This window comes from Barbus barbus (assembly GCF_936440315.1).
Source record: "Barbus barbus genome assembly, chromosome: 10".
Classification (NCBI taxonomy): domain Eukaryota; kingdom Metazoa; phylum Chordata; class Actinopteri; order Cypriniformes; family Cyprinidae; genus Barbus; species Barbus barbus.
In genome coordinates this window covers 27,836,667-27,863,693 of record NC_136738.1, presented here as the reverse complement: position 1 = coordinate 27,863,693, position 27,027 = coordinate 27,836,667, and the positions used below count along the sequence as shown (strand labels likewise).

At 36.2% G+C, this 27,027-nt stretch overlaps 1 protein-coding gene across 2 annotated transcripts in view; it reads left to right on the top strand.

Moving 5' to 3' along the window:
• LOC306876260 (dual specificity calcium/calmodulin-dependent 3',5'-cyclic nucleotide phosphodiesterase 1A-like) overlaps positions 1–27,027 on the top strand; it is a 61,408-nt gene that overhangs the window by 12,788 nt on the left and 21,593 nt on the right. The window contains exons 1-2 of one of the 2 annotated variants that reach the window (XM_079427283.1): positions 7,967–8,404; positions 25,837–25,950. In XM_079427283.1, the coding sequence (XP_079283409.1) occupies positions 8,352–8,404; positions 25,837–25,950 (167 nt within the window). In that variant the 5' untranslated portion in view covers positions 7,967–8,351. Of the gene's footprint in view, positions 1–7,966; positions 8,405–25,836; positions 25,951–27,027 lie in introns of those variants that run through there. The other variant, XM_079427282.1, reaches the window with a different exon arrangement.

Genomic DNA, 27,027 nt, shown 5'->3' with positions numbered 1-27,027 from the left:
AATGTACTGACATTGCTCACACAGGGCATAACAATTTTTTTAGGATTTTTGTATGTTTTGTGGATTTTTTCCACACCTTGTTACACTTGTGACCAGCGTACAAAACATTGCTTAGGAATTTCCTTTGATATTATATTGGATAGAAGTTTTTAATGAACGTGTTTTCTTTAAATTAGCACTGGTTTCATGTTTCTTTTTGAAACTGATTGGTCATAGGTCTAATTGATCTGAGATTATGCATCTCAGTTTTTATTACCCCAAAATAATGCTTTTTTCACTCAAAAACTGAGGTGCATACATTCACATGAATGAGGCCTATGATCTATCATCTCCAAAAAGAAATACAAAACCTGTGCTAATTGTAAGAAAACAAGTTGACAAAAGGATTGAATCCAAGATTTGGTGACAATATAGCATAAAGTGTGATTTACATGCAATTTTAAAAGGCCAGTAATTTTTGACTGGGAACACCAAATTAAGGCTACGTTTACGTGACAACGATGTAGTCAAAAATGGAACAGATTTGCCCTTGCATTTTTAAAAGGTTTCACATATATACGACAATGCTTTCCAAACGATTCGCGTTTAAACATGTCCGCGAAAACGGCCAAAAACGCTGTATTACGTGTGCCAGGCCAGTAGTTGGCGCTGTCACCTTGTTAGTAAACAGTACCTGTAGGGAAGTGACGATTATATGATGTATATGATGCGTCTTCGCTGTTGGTTGTAATATTGGTGAAGTAAATCCACACTTTGCTGAAGAGGTGTTAGCAAACTCTTGAGCAGCAACAACAATACCATGTACTCCGCCATTGTTGTGTATGTTTGTTCACGCTTGCCTTTAAAATTGACACGTACTGCACATGTATACATACCTACAATATTGGGTGTTTACACGGAAACGAGAACGGTGGCGTTTTCAAAAACTTGCACTTTGAAACTTGTTTTAAAAATATGCGTTTTCAGTCCCCAAAACGCCGTTGTCATGTGAACGAACAGGCAAAAAGCATAAAAAGTCTCCCGTTTTTGGCTGAAAACATTGTCGTGTAAATGGCCCCTAAGTAGAGGATTTTCAGCACAGCACAAGGGTTAAACGCTTGAGCTCTTTAACACAGCATGGGTTTTGATCGGCTGTCGATGTTTTTATATATTTCATCAGCTGAAAGGGATTCCAACAATATTGTTCCTGTCGTTATTGTTATAGCTGTGGTCTGGACTTCCATTTTCTCATAGAATTAGAATGATTTTTTAAAACCTGAACCTTTAAAAATCTTTTCTTGCAGGTTTTACATATCTGTAGCCACATCTGAAGCTTGGAAGCCACCAGTGGAAGTAGTCACACTTCAGCTTTGTGTGGGAGGTCGCAAGCTTCTGTGATTATGGCACATGTGAAGTAGTGCAGTGAGAAATCTCCCATAGAAAAGAAAAAATGTCTTTAATGTCTCAGTTGTTTCTCCTAGATAGCATACAGACAAAATTGAGTTTTTTGCTTTTTCGCCTGTGAAAAGGCCTTAGAAATCTCACTGAAATCTCAGAGAAATCCTGTGTAGAGTTTCAGAAGATATCTCAGTAATGTCTCAAACTGTGCTCAGATTTGCAAAGATGCCTTGTGCCATCAAATGTCAGAGATCTCAATATGACGGCAAATATTTCTCACCAAATTCTTTCAAAACCAAAATATCTGACATTTTAGATACATAGTAATTTCCTAGCTCTATACTCTTACTCAATGTTAACAATTGAGTCATTTGTGTTTTTTTATTAAAAAAAGAAGCTTGTTACTGGGGCAGTAAAAGTACTGTATATTTGTATAAGGTGCAATAAAATCTTTTATGGGCATATAAGGTACAAAGTTGTCACTTTGTGCCTTATAGTGACAAGCTGTTGTACCCCTAAAGATACATATTTTGTGCAAGAAATGTTAGGAGAAAAAGAAGTTAAAGTTAATGTTAAATAAGTTAATGTCATTGCAACATAACTGAGAGCTCTTGTACTACATCTGTCCCTGAAAGTGAGATTCCTGACACGTTTAAGGTGTTTTAAGATGCAGTGGTAACACATTTGATGAAGAGTGCATTTGTATTGTGGAACAAATGTTGTTAATCATGAGGTGATGGAGGCACTTTAGGACAGGAATGCAGAGAATGCAGCAGCAGTTTGTTGCCATAGAGACCAAAAGCGCAACTTGTGATGCAAGGCGTTTGTTCAGCGTTCTACCTGCAGTTAATCTAGATACAAAAGGTTGACAGCATTTTACAAGACTTCCAAGACATAAACACTTTTAAAGATAGAAATATAGATTTGAAGAGGTAAGGAATGCAGGTTTAGAGTTCTGGTTAACAGTATGCATAAAACTAGATACATAATATGAAATATATGATGTATGGGGTAATAGAAATCAACCTTTTTCCATCATTTGATTAATTACTGTTACAACATGGTGAATACACTGCAAAAATCTTATACTATAATGAGTATTTTGGTCAAATTTTCCATACAAAATACAGCAACACAGATTTTTACAGTTTTAAGTATAGTTAAAAGTTTATTGGAAAATATGCTGTACAACAAAATATATTCATATTCAAAATATAATCTATGAATTGTTTTTTATATATTTTATTAAATAAGATGTTATCTTATTTTTACTGTATAAAATGTTAAAAAGATTCATTCTTTTCAAGTTTATAACTTGCACACAATACTCCCACATTTACCACTTTTTATAGATAAAAACAGTGCGCTAATTGAGTTTTTTGAGTAACACACATTAATGAACCTAATTTAAATAAAAAAGCACTGAAAAGAAGGACAGTGATGAAATTTATATTCAAGATGTTGTGTTGATCATTTATGTGCCTGGATAGACTTGATTGCAGATGGTTAGCAAATAAAATACAGATTTTGCATCTTATTTGAAATGCCACATGCAAAAGTGGTAGTTGTGACTCTGCTCAACTGTAGCCGGGTTTCCAATAAATAGAAATAAAAAAAACCTATTGCGAATATTCCTTTTTCAGGTTGCCTGAAAAGCCACCTCATGTGAACGTAAAAACTTTTTTGCGATATATGGGATTTTTTGCGAAATTGACATGATTCCATTAGGCACATTTTCAGTTTGCGAAGTTTGAAGTGTAATGGAACTGAGGCTACTGTCTATATTATAAGCCAAAGCAGTTGAGGTCAGTGTTGTGGCTTTGTGACCTGACATCTTCTGACTTCGTAACATAAATTTGCTACTTGGTCTCATGGCATAAACGTACCTGGGCACACTTTTTAGAGAGATGCGAAATACGTACCACTAAGTACATATCACTGCAGTTTCCAAAAGAAATGAACACTAGAGGCAGTAAAACTCTGACACCTTTTATTCGTTTTCACACAAGTTTACAGTTTCGATTATTAAAGCGTAATTTTCGCACAATTACTTCAAGAATATCATGTTATGACTTCAAAACAATATTAATATGCTGGGGAATTTGAAAACTGATGCTTCTGAACATTAGCATCACACATATCCAGCTTCATATCTATGGGTTTTCATAGATGGTAGGTTTGTTCGGTAGTTCACAGAGTCCGGAGATGTACTTGAGAGGTGAGGAGCTTCGGTTCAAATCCCATGTAACTATGGTTCGACAAAACAGTTCAAATCTGCATATAAGGAAGTTCAAATAGCATTGTTGCATCAACAAATTCGTTTTTATATCAGTTTTGCATTTGCCAACACTATCGGATAGGTTTAGGGTTGGGTTTGGTGTTGGGCATATTTCCAACACGATAGAGCATTTTTAGCGACGGTCCCCGGATATTTGAATTCTGAACTGCCGCAATACGCACCTGAAGCAACGTAATAAAAACACAGCAATACGTACCTATATCAACGTAATAAAAACCTGAGTTTACGTATTGAACCCGTGTTTTAGCGCCACTTAGTGGATATTTCTCTTTGAAACTGCAGCGAAACATGCAGTAAGGTGCGTAAAAACTGTCTTGCTAAAAAGTGCACCCCAGTACATTAATGCCATGAGACCAGGTTGTAAATTTGAGAATCAAGTGCTGCTTTATCATATCATACTCTTGGCATCAGACAGTCTATCCATTGACCATGTGAAGTGACATTCAGCCAAGTATGGTGACCCATACTCGGAATTCGTGCTCTGCATTTAACCCATCCAACGCGCACACACACAGCAGTGAACACACACACACAGTGAACATACACCCGGAGCAGTGGGCAGCCATTTATGCTGCAGCGCCCGGGGAGCAGTTTGGGGTTCGGTGCCTTGCTCAAGGGCACCTCAGTCGTGGTATTGAGGGTGGAGAGAGCGCTGGACATTCACTCCCCCCACGTACAATCCCTGCCAGCCGGAGACTTGAACCCGCAACCTTTGGATTACAAGGCCGACTCACTAACCATTAGGCCACGACTTCCCCATCTGATACATACACCAACATCCACCCATAAAAACAAGCCAAATTGGTCTTTTGGCCAGGAATGGGACTAGTTTTATCATTACTATAATGCTGGATTGTGGTGACCTTTGAGCTTCAATAAAGAAAACATACATTAAACTCAATATTAGTGTCATGTGGCTTCTCTGTTGTGGTACCCAAGAAGAGCAGACAGAGCAAACTGTGCATTTGTGCTCTTAACATCTCCCCTGAAGAAGTCCAGTAATAATCCTTTAAGTCTGTATTGTCCTTTTGAATATCTGCTGTATCCTGGATTGTGAAGTCTGTTGCTATAGATACTGTGGCTGGAGGCTTTCATTGGGTGTTAGACTTATCCTCCACCTTTGATCTCTTCATTGGCTACTTTCTCATGTATTATACCATATGGATATGTTCAGTCATGTCTGTATAACATTTTATATTTGGCCGATGTAGTGTTTTCCACATTGTGGTGATTTCTTCTTCACATTTCCATTCTGGCTTTAAAAAAAAACATCAAGGATTGTGGTAGGATAAGTTTTCTATTCCACAATCTCAGATATTTTTGGCAGCATATGGTATTCTGTATTGTTTCAAAAACTAACTTGCAGTAAGTGTACAAGACTTGGTGTTTTCATATGCGATTTGGAAAACGGCAGATGTTTCTACAGCTGTTGTTTTTGTCCATTTCTAAAACTTTACTCAAATATTTATTCAAAATGATATTCATACAGACAACTATTTGAATACACTTATTCTATGAGCCAATCATTATTTTAATGTTATTGCTTTAAATAATACATTTCTGGTAAATAAAATAATAAATCAAACATCATTTTTCAATTTAGGCATCACAACATATTAATATACAGTCTAAAAATGGATATATGTAAAGTTAACATTTAACTATATTATTACATTATTAGAGTTTTTAAAGCTGATAGCAAAGAATTTTAAATGGAAAAATTAGGTAAATAAGCATGCACAATTAAATATATAGGCCAATGTATATCCAAAACTGATTAAAAAAACAACAAACTATTAGCCACTATGGTACTGTGCATCTCTAAAAATGTTCATTAGAAGTTTAAAAAATAATGTAGTTTGGTATGAAGCCGTGTATAACCAAGGAGAAGTGCAATACCTGGAGAGCGTTATCTGTTAGCATTCCCATTCATCTCAATGGCCAATTATATAAGCTGTACAATAAATGCCATGCATCACTGAGTTGCGGTAAAATTACGTCATGACAATGTTGATTTGCTGATGTCTCTTCAAGAATGCACACAGTCCTACAGTCTTCATTTTTAAGAGCCTCCAAAATGAATCAGGCAGTGGCAAACATCTGCTATAATTTGACCAATTAAAACTAAATAGGTTGCTTAAGGCAAATCTGAACAGATTTTTAAAACACTAGGCATCATACACTTACCGACTTTGTAAATAGTGACAAAGGAAAACTGGACATCATACATTACGTGACTGAAGATCATACACTACCAGACTTTAAAGTTGTTCCGATCACAACAAACTCACTCAGAAACATGTGCCTTGTTGCTAGGAGACGTATGACAAATGAAAACATATGTGTTCTAAAATCAGCTGAAAATATCAAACGTTTTATATCCTTAACATTTGTGTCTTTATGTGGAATGCCCTACATTTAAGTATCTCTATGACATTTCACCACTTTTAGCCCAGTGCTACATATTTGATTAGTGTATGCTGACAAAATAGAACTTCTTCATTTTCATTTAATTTGTATTTGGACTAGTCTAGTATTTCTCTTTGGCACATCAGTGTCCTGGTCTTCATATTTTTGGCTTTATTGTGTCCACTGCCTTATTAGGACACTTCACTCTTACTCTCCAGTGCCCATGTTTATGTAACATGTCTGGATTTTTGTTTATTTTTTATATTTTTTGGTTGACTGAATATTGTTGAATTTGTCATATATGAACAATGCATGTTATGTCTGAATATTTATTATCTTGATGGTCAGTTTTCCCAAATTAAGTGTCTGCAGTGACCCCCGATGCACTCTAAATGGGTACTGTACTTACGTCAGTCTTTCCAGGGATTTTGCTTTATGTTGTAAATGTATTTTTCCCCCCAGAGCTGCACATGGGGTCTAACTTTCTGATCAAAAGAGGAAATAGACTTTTATCCAAAACTTTCAAGACCCTACAAAATCAAAACTTGACTTTTGTGGCTTTTTTATTTTTGGATTTGAGAAAACTTGAGAAAAAAAAAAAAAAACACTTTTAGACTTAATATGATGTATCTAAACTATAGGCTCTTTAAAAAATAAGACACAAGCCCATCGAAAATGTCCCATCCCTAATTTTCTATCTCAAGAAGAAATATGTCAAGACAGATCAGAAAACTGAATAGCGTGGGATTTTAGAACAGGTTTCATACCTTTTTTTTTTTTCTCTCCGGATAAGAATAAAGATGCCATAGACTAATCATTTCGGCTCCTCAAAGAGCCTTTCAGTAATCATTACAATAACATTTCAATAATCTAAAGAATCTTTTCTCTATAAAGAACAGTTTGTAGAATGGAAAGGTTCTGTAAATGTTAAATGTTCTTCATGGAACCATCAATGCCAGTAACGAACCATTATTTCTAAGAGTGTAATATAGATCAGTATTTGTTAGTAGCTAATAAATCTTACAATAAAAGGTGTTTTCATAAAGTTGTACCTTGCATATTTTGAACAGTTGACAGACTGTGAACCTGGAGTCATTTATGTGTTATTTTTAAAGATGGTTTTAATGATCCAGCAAATGTAGTTGCCAGATATGTTTATTTTTTTCTCTTTTTGATGTGTCTCCATCTGCGTCCGTGCCATTAGTCTCTGTGATTGACATCCCCTCTCTCCTGAAGATCATTCTAGCATTTGCAACTGTTCCTGAGTCATCTCTGGGTGCTTCTCTGGCCCGCTACGGCTAAAGAGCCAAGTTCCTTTTGATTAAGGCACGAGAGACTCCACTGAAGAGGTTATATCTTTCTTCTTTTCTCTTCTTTCTTCTTATCATTTTATGTTCTCCCCGAGGTCCACTTTTAATGTTAGCAACATTTTTGTTGCGCCAAAAACGGTCAGTATTTAGTTTTCCATGACAATTTTCCACTCTCTCCCTGACCCTTTGACTGTGTCCTAACCAGGCATGATGCAACAAGCTTCAAATCAGTTTTTTTTCCACATGCAGATAACGTTTCTCAATACCAAATCGGCATTGTTGAAGTGTAAATTTATGCTCAAATGTGACATCAGAAAGTTAAAGCTAGAAGCAGAAGGTCACAATGAGCTGTTTTACCATCTGGAGAAGTTATTCCGAGATTAAAAGTTACAGTATGTTTGCAGAGTATACCAAAAGATGAAGGAAACATGACACAACCGTTTTAAACGCACACCTCCGAAACAAGGACCTGCTCTGCATCGCATAACTTTGTCCATACATCACACTAAACGCAAGCCAGATTGTGATATAATTACTGTTTCCTGACAAGGGTCCAGCCCCTTTTTTGACCAGACCCTGTGCGCCAGCGTTAATTTGCGTGCTCGACAGCTTTTCTGGAAGGGAGAGCGGCTGTATAGGACGTGACTCTGAGAGGAGGCAGGCATTTGGGAACCGTTTTTTGCATGAGGGACAAAGAGATAAGAGACGCCGTGAAGAGTTGAATGCTGGCACAGGAGCTCCGTTGGGTGCCTGGCTCTCTCCGAGCGTTGAGCGTTTGGTGTCTGCCTGAGCGTTTTCTGTGATGTGGCCTCCGTGGCCTTTTGCACTGGGCCGTCAGTGAGAGAGAAAGAGGAGAGGGAGGCTGGATCGGGCCGAACACACGGCGATGTGAGGAGCAGCTGGGGACAGTCTGAATGAAATCTCAGCTCACACACACTCTGGACTCGTGCTCTTAAATGGATGAGTATGTGACCATCAAAAGGAAGCTTCTCCATAGACCTATCTTCAGGTAAGAGGGATTCAGCTGCGGCTCTCTGGTCACTCCAGTTAAATTTTCATCTTTTGAGTTTGTCAGGGAAGTCTGTTTTGAAGTTGTATGTTTGTTTTCTGTTGTCACAAGTCTGATGAAGTTTGGCTTTAGCTTGTATTCTAATTAAGTAATCTGCTTCTTCTTAGATGCTTCTCCTGAGGAAAAATCCTCATGTGTCTCTTCTTGAGTTCAAAAGAGATCAGTTTCAACAACTGTGTTCCTGATTTGTTAATAGACCAATCTAAAGTCAAATATCTCAGAATGGATTTATCCAATTTTGTCAAAGTACTCATACTTTACAACAACAATTGTCCCATTTCTCTTAAAGAACTGTAGGACAAACATCTGAGACAAAGTCAATACATAAACAAAACTTTGAGAGCGAATAGTGCACCTAAAGCGTGCCTTTGATTGCCAGGGGCACTTCTAACCTTATCTGCTTTTTGCTCTGTTATCAGCCACATTGCATTTCAAAGGAAAGGGAGCAAAATACCCTCACTAAATGCCCCCGTTTAATGTGGTTACGCGGTCATTAGAGGCAGAACATTAAGCTGTGGTTCATTGCATTCTTCGTTATTTCAAGCAGGTTGCTAATAGCTTTTTTTGCATGGAAATCGGAAGCAGATGTGCAACAGGTACTTCAGCATGTGGTCTCAAACTGGATTTAAAGTTATACGTTCTTGAGGATAAAGTCACACTAGCTCTGTTTTAAAACCTAGTGATCTGCCTGTGTACATAGTACTCAAGGTACTAACTGATATGGGACCTCATAAGTGACTGATTTGGAACGAGCTGCATAGACAACAACAACAACATGCGTCATAAAAATAGCAGTTCTCACACAAAGCTCAACTGATTTCATTTGCAACATGTTGCAAAGCTAATACTTATATAAGCATAAAAATACATAGCATGCACACATATTCAGTACAAAACTTGTATACGTAATTTTGTTATTAAATGTATTATAATTTTCATATCTCTCACTTTGTCCACCATCTTGAGGGAGATTTTCACTGAACTTGTTGCAGTGCATTATGGGATTGCCTTCTACATGCAGTAATGTCTTTAGAATTTGGCCAGAAGTTGTCTAAAATGTTTTTTTTAAACAGTTTTGTGTCAGAAGCCTTCCCGCTGTTATCTTAGAATTATTTGAAAATTATTATAGAATGTATTCTTATTTTGAATTATTTTATGCTTTTAAAAATGTAATTTTCATTAATTAAAGTTTTAGTATTTTTTTTGGAATAGTTTTATTTGTTAATATGTTTATATATAATGTCAAATTATTTTAGTTTCAGTTTTAGCAGTTTTAGAAGCAACATTTATTTTGTTTTCATTAGTTTTTCATCTAATATTTTATTTCAGCAGTATTTAAATTATAGAAAAGAGTTTGTAATAGTTTAGTTTTTGTTAACAATGAATGTAACTCAGTAGGTTTTAAAACAGAACTTTTGTTGTCAGCTGTACTGAGTTTGCAGTAAGGTTGTTTAAAGGACTTCTTGGCTTTTCAGTTATCCTGGGATGTATTTCTGTATGTGGCTCTTGTTCTGTTCGGTATGTTTTGTACCCCTGATGTTCCCCTTGAGGTTCCTCTCCTTACTGACTCCAATATCAGCCTGCTGGGAGGCCTGCATGGGAATATAAGATTTCTGAAACTTGCAGGCAAGGCTCTAGAAATCAGGCTTTTCCTACTATTTGTTTGCAGTGAGTAACATCCCAATGGGCAGTTCTACATGACATCTGCAGTCCATAACATGGAGTGCTTTAAAGCATGTTTGTTTACTATGAGGACCAAACAGACAAACTGAATCAGCCGTGATTCAACCAACCAATCATCATCTCTTTTTTATCCTTTCGCTGCTATCTTTGCTTGTTGCTCCAGGCTGGTTTATGCTTATTTAATGCTGGTAACTTAGCTAGAGAAACTGTTTGGCCTGCTTGGTACTTTTAGCAACCTGCTGGTTAGGTTAGTTAAAAGGTTAGTGGACCAAATCTCGCTCACTCTCATGTCATCATGTATGACTTTCTTCTGTGGAACTCTAAAAAATAAATAGTTGCTCTTTTCCAAGTAGTTACAATAAATTGGGATTTCACGCTTCTAAAAGGATGCAAAAGTACCATAGAATTATCATAAAAATTGTCCATATGTGATGTCTGATCAAAAGCACACGGGCTGAAACCATTCAGTGGTCAATCAATTGTTGCATCTCTGATGATACATTTATGATCTGTTTTATGGTGCTTTTTCAGTCTTATCTTTGTGGATATGCAAGCTTTGGGAAGCATCTAGGGAGCTGTCCAAGAGAATAAAGAATAAATTAGTAAGGTAGATTAAACAGAACCTATCAGATTGCATATTTTGCAGATATTATCATAATGTCAAGGGAAAGCAATGGAGTGTTGCACATTCTTCAGAGCTGACATCTTGCTTTTGCAAGCTATTAGGAATTCATTACAAACCACAGAGGAGGTCAGTTGAATTAACTCCTTACATTTGACATTAGCTGCCTCAGTTAGCTAGTGGAAAAATATATTTATGCAGATCTTTTCTCACACCTTTAGAGCAAATATTTAAGCTGAATTGTATGAATGTTGGACTGTATAGTCGGCATAGTGTGGCTTTGAATACAGAAGAATATAAGGGATTTTAGGTTATGAAACCTGCATACATGAAACACATTTGTTTGTAACACAAAACAGCTGTCTGTCTGCTTGAGATGGGCACATGCTATACTGTATAACCTTAGTTTTAAAATGTGCAATGTGAGTAATATTTCCTGAAATGTATTACAGGCAAAGCATAACTTTGCAAAATATACAGTACCGTTCGGTAAGTTTTATTTATTTATTAAAGAAATTTAAGGTTTTATTCATCGAAGATTCTTAAAATTGATCATATGTGACATAGTAACAACAATTATAACGTTACAAAGATTACTATTTTAAATAAATGCTATTTTTTATATTCATCAAGTAATCTTGAAAAAAAAATGGTTTCCATGAAAATATTAAGCAGCTGTGTTTAACATTGATAAAAAATGTTTCTTGAGCAGCATATCAACATATTAGAATGATTTGAAGGATCATGTGACTGGCGTATTGATGCTGAAAATTCAACTTTGTATCACAGAATTAAATTACATGTTAAAATATATTTACATAGAAGCCAGTTATTTTGAATTGCACTAAAATGTCCAAATATTACTGTTTTTACCCTATTTTTGATCAAATAAGTGCATCCTTAGTGAGCATAAGACATCTTTCAGAAACATAAAAAAATGATGACCCCCAAACTTTTACACAGTAGTGCATTTATGTAAATATTAAATATAGCAATAATAGAATGTAGCTGATTGAAAAATTCAGTTTACCTTGAAGCCAAACTATGCAGAATGTATGAGCTGAAGAGTAGATTTTTACTTTCATAAATTATGCAGGTTGTTCCCTGAAACCTCTGTAAATCAGCCTAATAGGCCTCTGTAGATTTTGCTTTTGAAATAAACACTGTCTTTGCCAGGGGTGATTATACATGTTGAAATTCGTTGATATTTTTCTAGCTTTTTCAATTCATTTGTCCTGTGAGACTCATCACTTGCACCTATAATGCAATAGCATCTCACTAATGTTTGAAACATATAAGGATTTGCTTACCAGGATCAGTCCTCGATAATCTGTTTTGAGAACACACAGTATGATATCTAGTATCTGTCACTGTGGAATAAGCCAGTGGGGAAAACTTTGGCCCATAGTTCCTCTTTAAAGCCAGCAACATTTAGGACATTAATGAAAAATACGAACACAGTCATAACCTAGCCTTATTTACCCCGAAGAGCATATTGTGTATTCCTCTTTGGGGAGATTCAGCTTTCAAACCATTGATCTCACAAACACATCCCCTGACATCTCTGGCTTGTTTCTAAAAGAAAATTAGTCAAGGCTTTTTTTTTTTAAGAGTAGAGAACAGCTCGTACTAATGCAATGTGATAAATGACCCAATTGTGAACTAGACAGAAAAGTTTGTCGGGACAAAGTTTAAGAAGTTTAAAAAAAGTTTTAAGTTTGATGGTTTTCAGTCTGAAATAGTTTGAAGTTTAAAGTACTTTTTCAGGCAATACAGTCTGTCAGAGATAGATAGATAGAATATTCCGTCAATGTAAGTCTATGGGATTTTTATGATTTTTAATCTTCAGTTTTATGAAAACCGTAAGTCCGATCAGTTAGAAAAGATGTAGCAACTCGAGTCGGAACAGTATGAAGATTTGGGCTGAGTTTGGAGTCTGTAGAGTTAAAGCTCTAGGAGGAGTAGCAGTCAGAAATTTTAGTCTCAGAAAAAGAATAATAATAAGTTTAAATAGGATTTCAGTAAGTTGGCTTTCTCAAGCCAAGTTAATGAATAATTTGGTTGTGTTAGAGCAATCATCGCTCACGTGTTTAAAGGGGCATGACACGGCAATTCATTTAGGATGAATATGTTATTGCTATTTCACCCTGCTTATCATATTAATACGCTGCCTGATTAATTTACCTTTCATGTGTAAATACTCAGGAGTTTGTGCATTAATCTGTCAAATAAATCACAGGCACAGCGACTCTGTCACAATCATTTACCACATTAATCCATCAGTTTATAATTTGATGACATTTTATAACAATAAAGTGATGGAAATAAGCCTGTTTTTATGTTTTGTTTTTTTCTGAAGGTTTGTATAAAATGTGTATTTTCAAGGACAGTAGGACGAAACAGAGTAATGAATGGAAATAATGAACGCTAGTAGAGTAATAATTGGGAGAAATTGCTGTCCACTAAAAAGTCATTTAATCTGAATCAGGCGAGAAATCTTAAACAGATCAAGCACCGTTTATAAGCAAAAACAGTCCAAAATGGTCTAAACTTACACCATGATTTTGATGTGAGAGGACAACAGGAGGTGGTGTTTTTCACTGAAAGAAGCATTGTTATGGACTGTGGACTTACGGTATTTTGGCCAGAAGCAACTGTTCGGTTTCTTACAAACACGCAGCTTTTCAAAAAACTTTTATTATTGTACCGAGTCGTTTGAATTACTTGTGGATTTGTATGTTTTTATCAGCTGTTTGGACTTTCACTCTGATGGCACCCATTCACTGCAGAGGATCCACTGGTGAGCAAGTGATGTAATGCAAAATTTCTCCAAACCTGTTCCATGAAGTCTTTTTTTAATAAATTGCTGTCAGTTAAAAGAGCCAATAACCTTTTAGAACCAACAGAGAAATACAGTTTTTTTTTTTTTTTTTGCATGATTTGAGATAAAGAAGCCAAGTTAGATACAGTTGTTTTAGATTTTATTGCTGATTTGAGGTATGTTGTTGTAATATAATCTGTTTTGGAGATTATTGCCTTGTCCCCATTGAAATAGATGCAAGCTGTGCTAATATGACTGGAAAGTAGCTGCCAAGAATGTAACCAAGCTGGCTGCAGAGTGATTTGCAGAATTGCAGACTTGCATTAACTTTCGCAGAAGTCTTAAAAAGAGACATCTTGTTAGTATGGTTGGGCTTATGATAAATGACCAGTTCAGGGGCCACTGTTGCACCACCTACATCCTCCTGCTCTGAATAGTAGCTTGTTTCTGAGGTTTTCCTTTATACTAAGATGCCTTCATTGGTTTCATTTTTGAAAAGCAGTATAGATGTGTCCTTCATTATAATAGCCCTCAATGGTTCAGTGGCTGGTTGAAAGAAGAAAAATGCTTTCAGAAGGAGCTGTTGAAAGAACTAACTATACTATATGGTTATCTCTACAGCTCACTGGCATTTGTTCTGGATCATTTGACATGATGTTATGGTGCCTTTGGAAGAACTCTGCAGGCGGCGGATGTAATAGAAGCTTGTTTACAGAGTGAAAATGAAACAAGGCGAGTGAATTTCCTGAATTTCTGTTGATTATGGGTTCTTATCATTTAAACGGCTGTAGGAGTGTTTACTTCCATGACCCTGGACTTGTTCCTAAGTTGAATAGGCAAGTGTGTAATTCACTCAACATTGTGAATACAGAACAAAGTATTGATAACCAGGCCTTCCTGGACTATCAGAAGTCTGTTCCTCCTTGAATTAAAGGAATAATTCACCCAGGAATAGTTTTTGCTGAATATTTACTGATCCTTAGGCCATCCAAGATTTAGATGAGTTTGTTTCTTTGTTTCTAGACATCAATTTAAGTGCCAGCCATTTTTTCAAATAACTGTTATTTTTTTTTTTTTTTTTTAATCATAAATAAATAATTGTGATGTGATTTTATTTTATTATTTTATTTTATTTTGCCATCTGGTTTGATATTTTGCATGTTAGGCAATGACATGCATTTGCATGCAACTGCTGATGTACTATTTGGTGTAAATCGGTATTATACCAGACACCTTTTTTTCTAGATATTAGCATCAGTGTTAGCAACTAAAAAAGTCCCATCTTAAAGCTCATCTCATGTTAAATCTGCATTAAAAGCACACTTTATACAGTTCTCTGTAAGCTCATCACCTCATCTAAGCATGAAGTATTTAGATCTGGGCTTCCACTGGAGCTGCTCTCATTATTTTTGTTAAGTGTCAAGTGACTTATTAAAGCATTCAATTAAGATTTGCCTGATTACATCGCATCTCAATTCCCCCATTTATTGAATAACATGTCAGTTGCGATAAGACTTTCTGGTTTGTTATGGAAATCACCATCCTTGATATTCACAGTAGTCACTGTTACTATGGTTACATATTTTATTCAAAGTAATTAAGAGGTATGAACAGGACAATTCAAAAGTCACATTTATTTGTAAATATAGTTGTAAAACCCAAATATTGACTGTTACTTTGTTGGCGAAGCATTTTTGTTGCAAATGGCTCCATCATTCTATTGAAGGGCAGGCTGATGTGACTGATAATCACAAAATGAAAGTCCTAATAGGGCAGTCAAGGACTCCAGTGTGATTCTCTGCCTGATTATCTTGTGATTGTCTCTTTAAATGTCCTTTTCAGGAAAAGATGTTTACTGGTGTGACTAGATTTATTCAGGGCCAATGGCAGGCAGACTTTGGTCTCTTTTGTGATGATGGCTCCCCATTTGAATCTAATTAACTGCAGTTAATTGAATATATCAGTGTTTGCTGAGAATCAAGATAATTCAGAGATAGTAATATGCTATTGTGGCAGAACATGTTGTGTCCTGAATGTGTCCTGTGTAAACAGTTCCTACAGGTTCAGTAGAGATGATAAATTACCTTAATTTCAATATTTTAATTACAGTTAATCACAACAAAACTGGGCATTATTTTTTAGTCCAGTTTCTTGAACATCAGACAAAGTCATTCACATCCCCCAAGGGTTGGGATGTACATCGCTAGCGGAGGATAAGCACAGGGAGATGTTTAACAGAGATAGTCTTAGCCAGTAAATCAGTGCTCTCTGTCCTGCCAAAACACAACTAGACTGACATTACTTGCATTTAGAGCTTCAGCTTAACTGCTCCAAATGGGAACCCAAGAGGTTAGTTTACAACCCAGTGTAAACCAACCTGCCCTGAGGGCATTAAGATGTGGCTTTAGTACTTGGAGGCCTGTGGAGAAACTGCGGCTTGTGAAGAATGGGATGTTTGTTTAATCAGAGCTCTGCTGGCTCGAGGAATTGTTCTCTGGCAGCGCAGATCACTGCAGACTGCTTATGTCAACCTGGGTTTAGCACGTCACCAGAGGGGCTGAAGTCCTCCAGTCAAATCCATGCACGCACAATCTTGCAGGAATTATGGTTCTGCATGACCGCTGGGCACCAGCCTCTTTGCAGGCACTTTCTTGTAGCAATTACAAGATGTATTGTCTGAATGATAAGAAATGTTATATTGTCAACTTTGAATGTACAAATTGATTCACAAATAAAGAGAGTTCCTGATTGGCTAGTTTTCTGATTGTCTAAAAAAGTGTGGATTGATTCCCTGATCCAAACAAAGACATTTACTTCAGTGATATTTGTCAGGCTGTAGGGACATTTTATGTGTGGTATTCCAAACTAATTCTAAACTAATGACAGCACCTTTTTTTCTCCCACCATGTATGTAATTGGATGCAGTAATTTTCTTTTCATGTAAAGAGTGCTAGTATTTGTTTATTTATTGTTTGTTTGTTTGTAATCCATTATTATATAATTAAAATATTTTATTTTATTATTATTAGGGCTGCCCTCTAATAGTTGACTAAGAAGAGGCTTGGTAGACCAAAATTTTATTAGTCTCAGAAAAAAATAATAAAAAAATCCACATTGGCGAAGTCATGCAGTCCGTGACGGACAGATTGTTAACGGCTGGTCTATGTGGTAGCAGTACATCGGGCAGGACATCCAAGCGCTCAATCATTCATCGACCTCAAATTTGACCTATCATCTGAAATATGTAAGTATTAGCAACTTTACATGGCCGCTCGATCTAATGTTAAAGGGATACTCCACCCCAAACTGAAAAATTTGTCATTTAATCGCTTACCCCCATGTCGTTTCAAACCCATAAAAGCTTTGTTTGTCCTCAGAACACAATTTAAGATATTTTGGATGAAAACCGGGTGGCTTGTGACTGTCCCATTGACTGCATAGTAAATTGCACTCTCAAGGTTCATAAAAGTATGAAAAGCATCGTCAGAACATGTAACAAGGACACTTTAAAGTAAGGTGTTACCTTATATTGGTTTTATGTTCTTTTAATTTATTTCAAAAGCCTTCTAATTGTATGCTATTACTGTAATACGCCCATATTCAAAGTCACAACTCAGTCAGTATTTAGTTAACTGGTATCTCTAGTTTAATTGAAAAAAAAAAAAGTGGACTGACGCATGATGACAGTCCACTTTCTCCCAAATATTCGCCTGTGTTCACAATCTGTCTAAAAATATGTTTGGTAAGCAGTGTTGGCGTCCAGGGAGGACAATTTGTAACAATATTTTCCCTGTTGCCGAGGGGACTTTTTTGGAACCATAAAGTCAGCAGCGGGATATTTGTGACATCAGAGAACACTTCCATTTATTTGTCAGAATAAATGGGGCGGGAAACAGCTTGCGGCCGGCTTGTGCACATTATGCATGCGATTTTTTCGTACTTAAAAGGAGCTGGTTTGCGTCTCTGGACTCATTACATGCTCTTCCCCACCTCTCTAATTATTCTCAGGTCAGAGTGGTCCTATGGGTGCCATCTTGGCGGGGTGAGGAATGTAGATCTGTCTGAGAGGCTGGCAGCACATCCTTTCTTTTTCCTTTCCATCGCCAAACCCTCGCTGGATCCCCGAGGGACCATCAGTGACGGCAGCGGCTCTGAGTTTAGGACTTTTGCGTGTAGAATGGCATAGCAAGCTCATGGGAAAATGGTTGAGGTTGACCTTCCTCTGTACTTGTGTGACTGGGGCACGATGGCCTGCCGACTGCCTGTGCCAGCGTCTCACTGGGCCGCTGCTAGTGACGACGAGAAACATCCCCCTCGCCCTTTCTCCAGGGCTTTCTCATGCACCCTCAGAGAACGAGCTGACTCTGAGGAGCACTTCTTGCAAAACTCTAAGCAAACTTCCAGGGTTTGTTTTGTTTTGCAATCCCTAATGTGACCTGGGCGGATGCACTGCGAGCTATGAAAAGCCTCGGTGGGTCTAGATTTGGAAAAAGGGGACTTAGAAAAGGAGTGGGGATGGATTGGAACGGGTCCCCGAGGAACATTTCAGATGGAGCAGCATGTTACTGCATGGGCCGAAGAGTCCAGATGCAGCTAAAAGAGGATGATACGGCTCTCTTTACTGTGTTTTTGCTTCTGGGAGGCCTGCTATAGAAATAAAACAGTCTGTTTCCAGACAGGCCTCTTTTAGATGCTTATTTTCATTTCCATACGGGTCTGAAGACCCTCCCCAGTACACTGTGTCAGGGGCTACGGCAAAGTCTCCAAAAATACAGTCAGTCTAAGTGGCTGTGCTCTGAAACCACTCGACAGGATGGGTCTGTCAACCCGTCATGCTTCATCTCTTGTGTTTTTCAGCTAGGTTTGCAGTCATATTCACACAGCTCTCTGGGATACTTGATTTTAATTGGTCAGTTGCTTTATTTTGTCAGATATTTCTGTTTAACGGCCACTAAACCAGAGAAGATGGCACATGTGCCTCGTAAGCCTGTCATATAATGGCTCTGGCGCCGTTGAATCACTTTCAGAGTTTTACGATGGTCAGTATCCGCTTATAAAAGTGATTTAAGATTGCAGCTAAATTGTCAGTAACTTCTTTTAAACAACAGCTATTTTATTGGTAGCAGATTCCATATTGGTGTTACTTTAGTATATTTTTATATTTTGATTTAGGCTTTATTTGGATATTTTTATAGTCTTCATTTTAATTTGAGTTAAAGTTTTGGTAATATTGTTATATGCTTTTGTAATTTTTTTATATTTCTATATTGATTCTGTTTCTTTTTATTTCAGGTTTTGTTTGTCATTTTAGTACTTCAATTTATTTTATTTCAGTTAGTTGCCAAGTTGCTCCTTTTCATAAATTTTTATTTTTTACAATTTTTATTTCAGCTTTAAATCAACAGTTTTTAATAGTTTACTTTTAGTTAGCAATAACAATACTGCTTCATATACTGTAGCACTCTCCATAGTGAATATGTCATGTAAAACATTTATTTTATTTTATTATGTGTTTATTTGTATTCTTAGCTGAAAGATTATGCATGGAGATTGTAGCACAGGCTAATTTGCATCTTAGGTCTTACAAACGGACACATAATTACACTATTAGTCATATTATTCTTTCTTCTTTTCTTTTATTGAACAATAAGTTAATTTATTAGTAGCTATATTGTGCATGTTGAAAAGAAGCGTACAGGCTGATTATCGCAAAAAATAAACCCTTCAGAGTAATGCAAGACCACTCTGCTTTGTGTTCTGATAACCCTGTGTTTATTTTCTGATAATGACCAGATGGCTTTGTTACAGTGTTTTTTTTTAAATCATATTTGAAGAGGTTTTATGCACTGTGCATTGTATACTAGTATATTTATTTTAGTATTTCTGCAGTATATAGCATGCATAATATGCAAAAATCTGCATGCGATGCCCCATGCCCTGGTGACCTACTACATTTGCTAAAATGTGTGATATCTAACAAATTTCGGGAAAGTCGTGGCCTAATGGTTAGAGAGTCGGACTCGTAATCGAAAGGTTGTGGGTTCGAGTCCCCGGCCGGCAGGGGATTGTAGGTGGGGGGAGTGAATGTACAGCGCTCTCTCCACTCTCAATACCACGACTGAGGTGCCCTTGAGCAAGGCACCGAACCCCCAACTGCTCCCCGGGCGCTGCAGCATGGCTGCCCACTGCTCCGGGTGTGTGTTCACGGTGTGTGTGTGTGTGTGTGTGCATTTGTTCACTACTCACTGCTGTGTGTGTGCACTTGGATGGGTTAAACGCAGAGCACCAATTTCGAGTATGGGTCACCATACTTGACAATACATCACAATTTCAATACGTTCACATTTTTTTTAATTTGAATGCTGCATCCCATAATGTAATGCACTTGTTTTGACCTTTAGTGTTTTGAATGATTAACTCTTTCTCGGCTTACTTTCTGACCAGATTGCCACAAGTTAAGACATTTTTAAACAAAATTGCATGATGCATACTGTTTCACATATTATATTACACACATACATATTCACATATTTCACATACACTATTATGGCAAATAGCAGGCACTATAAAGTGTATTTTGCACAGTATTCACTAAGTGGTGTTGTAGAATTCTAAAATATATACTTAGAATAAACTTTGGATAAAAGTTTCTGGCAAATATAATGTGAGCAAACATCAGAGGAGTGTATACTGGCACGAGTACATTTAATATATCATCTGAGTGAGTGGCATGTGTCGGAGGTTCTGCTCTCTTGCTGTCCTCAATGTTAAACACACTCTTACAGGCTTCGTGTGAATGCTGATAAGCACAACAGCTGTTGTGAGGGGACCAGAGGGAGGGTGATGCACTCAAGGCTCTGCATCCCGTTGCATTTGTGTCATATGAAATGTCATATATAGGTTCAAAAGTTTGAGACCACAAAATAGCATTTGATGTTGTTTCTTCCTTCCGTTAAATCACAAGATGTTATTTGGAACTCTGCTGGAGCACATGATCATCAGGCTTTGTTCACGTCAGCATCAGCGCTGTTGTCATTAAATCAAAAGAGAGACAAACTGAATACTAAAACTTTCTGAAATCAGTTTTTGCAAATGTTATTTCATAAATAATATATTAAAAATGTTGCATTAAATGAGAAAAATGCAAAATAAAAGCTTTTGCATTTTTGTTCTCTTACACTAGCAGTTAAAAGGACACTATTACTATTCTGTTTCTACTAAAATGTATAAAAATAAAAATAAATGTCATCAAAATAATGAAGTAACACAAAAGGAAATATTGGAAGTATGTGGCGTCCAAAAGATTGATTTGATTTCTTTCTTTCTTTCTTTCTTTCTTTCTTTCTTTCTTTCTTTCTTTCTTTCTTTCTTTCTTTCTTTCTTTCTTTCTTTCTTTCTTTCTTTCTTTTCTTATAAGTTAGGCACATTATGTTTTGCCTGTAAAACGAATTTCAATATTTTAGGTAAATCTTCAAATAACCTGTTTTATTTATTTATTTGTTTATTATTTTGGTATTAATGAGATGCTATTATAACAATTTATTTTATTTTATTATATTTTTAAAAATTTTAGTTACAATTTTACACATTGGATATGTTTTTGTCATTGTGATTACGCCCATCTAATCTTCCAATTAATATCCGAGTATAAAAACAGCCTCTTACCACTTCCATTGTTAGTTCTATTGGCATCCCTCCACCTCACCATCTCCTCCCTTATGCATATGTATTTCATTTATCCTTCTGTCTATAGGGGGGCTATCGGAGCTTGAGTAGAATAGTCTCTCTGAGCCCTCCATTGCAGACATCAAGCCAAATCTGTTTACCACTTATGCTAAGATTACATGGGCACACAAACTCGTGAAACAACGTTTAGACAGGATGATACCAGAGAAAAGAGAGAAGAAGATCTTTATAAGATCTTGATTGTGAACTGTAAATCCCCATCTAACAGTGCTTTATGGTTATCATGCTTTGGAAGTCCTCCCTTCTACAGCCTGCAGAAATTATGTGATAATTAATTATACATACTGTGACATTTTGGGTGGGTGGGTGGGTTTGTGTGTGTAATACACAATTACACACCCTTCTTTCCATTATACTTCATTACCCAGGTGCTCAAAGTCGGGGATCGCCACAGACGCAATCATGATGTTCACAATGTTTCCAAAGTCCTTATCAATCTCCTGCCCTTTTCCTCTGCCACTCTCCACAAGTCAGATGGAGTCCGTCTCCCTCACGCACTTTCACACACTCCAGGTAAAAATAGGCCCTGATAGGCTGACATGTCACCGCAGTGCTGTTCGCCCCCAACCTGAACCAGATTCTGTCCTCGCTCATACTCCTGCTGATTGTTGTATGGCAACAACTTTATTCACATTACAAATGTTTAATGGTATTTTAATGTGCTTGTTTATCTTTTTGAATTTAGATTTAAAGGCTTTTTGAATTTAGATCACCCTCAGGCCTTCCAAGATGTAGATGAGTTTGTTTCTTCATTGGTTGTTTCTTCAACAGATCAGTTGTTTCTTCAGCAGATTTGGAGAAATTTAGCATTACATCACTTGTTTACCAGTGGATCCTTGCAGTGAATGGGTGCCGTCAGAATGAGAGGCCAAACAGCTGATAAAAACATCACAATAATCCACAAGTAATTTCACTGGAGGAATTAATATTATGGATAGAGGACCTGCATTTTAGTTTGAATTTAAAAACTTGATGAATTTGTTTTTATAAACAATCAGCTTTTCATTTCACAAAATGTTAATTGATTGGCTGGAGTCATGTGGGTTACTTGTGGTGATGTTTTTATCAGCTGTGTGGACTCCCATTCTGACGGCACCCATTCACTGCAGAGGATCCACTGGTGAGCAAATGATATGCATGTTAAATGCTAAATTTCTTCAAATCTATTCCGATGAAGAATCAATCTAAGGATAAGTGCATTTTCAGCAAATATTCATTTTTGGGAGAACTATTAATTTAAGCTTTAAATGTTGTTCCTTTCTCCTGTCCCAGCATAATATCCATTTGTTGGTTAAATTCTGAGGGAAATCGCTATCAAAACTCTGTTGTTTGCTGCTCTTTTAGTTTGATTGGCTCAACCAATGGCATGAATTTGGATGACCAATAGCAGATGTGGACGTGTTCGGGAAACTTCAGTCCTTGTTTTTGGAGCTTGGTTTAAACTGAAGTTGAAATAAAGAGTCCAAAAGGTGTAGGCTTTACTTTGAAACTATTTTCAGTCAGAAATCACTAGTAAATTTGACAAATAATTACAAAGGAACAACAAAGTAACATTTAATCAAACATGAAATTTTGAAGAATGATATGGGTTTTTTTGCAAAATGAATAAATAAATAAAAATAAAAAATAAAACACTAATATGTTTTATTTACAACTTTATGGTTCAAATAGTTTTTTTTTTTTTTTTTTTTTTTTTTTTACAGTTTGTTAGAATGAAAGGAACCCCTCTGAGCAATAATATTTTCCTCTGGGCTGCAAAAACTCATTGGATCTCATTGAAATCCATGTTTGGTAAAGTTTCTATCATTGTATGCTTATGTCATGAAGCATTTCGTACTTCTGCTCTCAGTTTGTGGTGATGAAATCCAGTAATTTGACAAAATCTTCACATTAAAAGAGCCGCAGGAATATCAGACCCTCATTTTCACAGAAACGACAGAGGATATTCCAAAGGTAATTCATTCTTTCCGGTCACACTTGACAGACAAATTGCAATGAATGCAAGAATGACTAACTTGGCTTTGAGAGCAGTTTAGCGTGAACATTTGCGTCATTTTCAAATCAGTTGTTATTCTGATCCACCCCAGACTACAATCAGAGTCAGACATCATCCTAGATCCTATCGTGACTGGAATTGGGAATGGCTTGAGAATAAAGTCAGGTCAGACTTCAGGAGTATCAACACTGACAAAAACAACATGCTCTGTGTTCACTGCTGTGTCTTTCACTCTGTTTTTCACTTAACCAATGGTTTCATCTGTTTATATTCCTGCTGTTGTTTGTCTTTCATCCTGTCGTGGCGTTTCTGTGGCAGAGAGCCTCATCCAGTTTGAATTTAGGCGTACGTGTTATCTGTCAATAGTACGCTGATGAAGAAGTGTTTATTCAAGTTGCTACGTTACAGACCACTGTCATAAACAAAAAAGCGGCTGGGTGATTGAAAGCAGACATTAATCAGAGGACATTTGGTTATTTTGAGATTATCGCTCCATAACTCTGCCCATTTGGCTGATTAACAGAAGTGTTACCTACCCTTTTAGTGGAATGCCCATATTAACTGAATGACAGACTGTGCCAATGTTAGCCATCAATCACATGGTTGTTTCTTTTAAAGCTACAGATACCTGCTAGATACCTTACTGCATTGTGATTGACAGGTGAGTGGGTGGTACTTCGGTGTTGTCTGGGACTCATCTGAATGGATTAGCATATACCTCACCTATAAAATGCACATGTGTTTTCAACAACTTTCGAATGTGGTTGAAACAGATGAATCTTGAGATATTTTGGATCCCGATTAGCTGTATAAAGTGTGGTCCGGATTTAATGGGTTTTGTATAATTTGGTGTTCTCAGCTTGTAAATCTCTCATTATGCTATATTGTCACCAAATTTGGATTCATATGTATTAGGGATTTCTATCCCTGAAATTTCAAGCTATTGTTTTAGATATCAGAAGCAAATGTGTCCCTTTTTGCTACAGATAGCTGATTGTTACTGAGATTTTGTTGATCAGGGATTAGGGAGTTCAGCGGCATGGGTCTGTGCTCGACTGGTTAGAAGTCTGTTTCTGACAGCTTCTCCTTAAGACTCGACATCTGATCTAAGATTTGATGGATTATGGACGAAAAACTTGGAAAAGTCCTTGAAACAGGTGAAAGCACATTCTTCTTTTCATAATATCAGGTGTATGTGAGTGTGAAATTGCAGTGTGAATATATATATATATATATATATATATATATATATATATATATATATATATATATATATTAAAAAGGCCCATAAACAAACAACAACTTAAAAATATTAAAATTTAACATTTTATTTATGATTATATTTATCTGTCCAATTATATTTGAGCCCCTAAAAATGTGTGTGTGTGTGTGTGTGTGTGGGGGGGGGGGGGTTGCAATCAAAGCTCAAATTAAAGCTCATAGTGTGCATTTTAAGCCCATATTCATTTTATATAAGTGTAACTTGAATATAATTTTGCTCAGCAGCCAAAATAATAAAAATTGTGCCTGTGTCCAAATATATGAACTTGATATGAACTCAGACATTTCTTAATAAAAAAGACTAATTCTTCTTTAATTTCTTTAAAGTCTTTGTTATTTTTATTATCATTAGTGACTGTTTTAAGAGACAAAATTGTAACATGACAATGAGGATTCGGCGGAGTCATGTTATATTTGTATGTATTTTTGTGCTTTCATCTCATTGCACAATGTAAATCATTTCTACGCTATCATTTTTCAGGAGCGATAAGAGGGATGTTGTTCAAAAAACAAGGAATGGGAGGCAGCATGTGATTGGATTACATGGAATTCATTACTGTCAAATGTTAACTTTGTTTTTTCGACCTACATATTTACAGGGTTACCTCACATTAACTCTGCCAAGATATTTGCTTTGCTTATTAAAAAAAAGTCTTATTGTGAGTGCCATGAGAGATTAACTGAGTGTAGCGTTTTGGCTCATGAGATCTGATGATTAAGATGCTGATGAACTGTAATCTTTTATTTTATATGTTTAATGCTCGTTGTTTTTCTGTGGGTGTGGAATTGGCAGTGTCTGTCTCATTTATCCATTTCGTTTGTTTTATAAAACAGATTGCGTTCTCCTGTGTCACAGACAGATATCTCTTTGTGTGTGTTCAGTGTAGGTATTCACAGAAAAATTCACACAACAATGAGAATTTTTATCATTATTACACACCCTCTTGTCATTCCAAACCCGTATGACTTCCTTTCAGAGCTGCTCTTTTTAATGAAAATAGATGGTGATTTAGGTTCGGAGCCAAACTCTGAACATCTCTGTTTGCATTTCACAGATGAAGGAAAATAATACTGATATGAGGTTGAATAAATGATGTAAAAATGTGAACTATTTCTGTAACCGATAGTGGAATGTCAAAGAATAACATCAGAGCTTTCCGATCAGATGTGGAATTTTCCTGAATTTCCTCACAATTGAAGCTGTGACTGTTGTTTTCCTGCAGATTGAGATGTCTGGTGAAGCAGCTGGATAAGGGGGAGGTGAATGTCGTAGATCTGAGGAAAAACATTGAATATGCCGCATCGGTTCTGGAAGCCGTGTACATTGATGAAACTAGGTAAGTGAACGCTTGGCTTTCAACAGTCTCACATAGAAGGTTGCCAACTTCAGCGGTGGAAAAGAAGTTACACTCTTTTGTTCTTTGTGCAATATGTGCCATTTGAGATTCTGGTGGCAGGTGCATGTTGTAAACAAAATCAAAATGCTGTACAGCTCAGTACAGTATATGTCTGTTAGCTGTATGTGTGCTTGATGAAAGCATTTGATGCAGCGAGTTCATTAAATCTTTGAATGAGTTTTAATGTCCTTGTAAAGTGTCACTTACTATTACACACATATCGGTTTAGCTTCTACCACGGCAATTTATAACACTGCACTTAAATTTGATTTCAATAGGCTTTGAAACTATTTTCACTCTGAAATAAAAACCAGCAAGTATTACTTTTTTTTTGAAGTAGGAAGTCTAAAATATTATTTTCTTGATCTTGAATTTCAAGCAACTTCAGTGATTTTTGTTTTATTTACAATTTATTAAATAATTTTTTACAGTGTAAAGATTTTTTACTTTAAATATTTACAGACTCACAGTTCAACTTCAGAATGCTTTGTATTTTAGCCATTAATGAACAAATCATCACCGTTTAGACAAAAGTATAAAAAAGTTGCCGTTATCCGCTCTTGATTTTTGATCTTGATTTTGTTTTTTAAGAAATTAATACTTTAATTCAACAGATATGTGTTAAATTGATCACAGGTGATAAAACTTTTGCATTGCTCAGATAAATTCTGTTGTTTTGACATTTCTATTCATTAAAGAAACCTGAAAAAATTGCAGTTTCCACAAAAATATTAAGCAGGACAACAGTTTTGACATTGGTAATAATAAGAAATATTTCTGATGCAGCAAATTTTTCTGAATATTTCATGTGACACAGAAGAATGGAGTAATGATACTGGAAATTCATCTTTGAATACATTTGAATGAAAATACAATAGAAGTTATTTTAAATTGTAATGACATTTCACAATATTACTGATTTTACTACAAAAAACGTAAAAAATATGAAATATTTTGTTTTATGTTTTAATCTGTAATTTTATTCAAATTCAAATGCATTCTCAGTTGTTTGAGAGT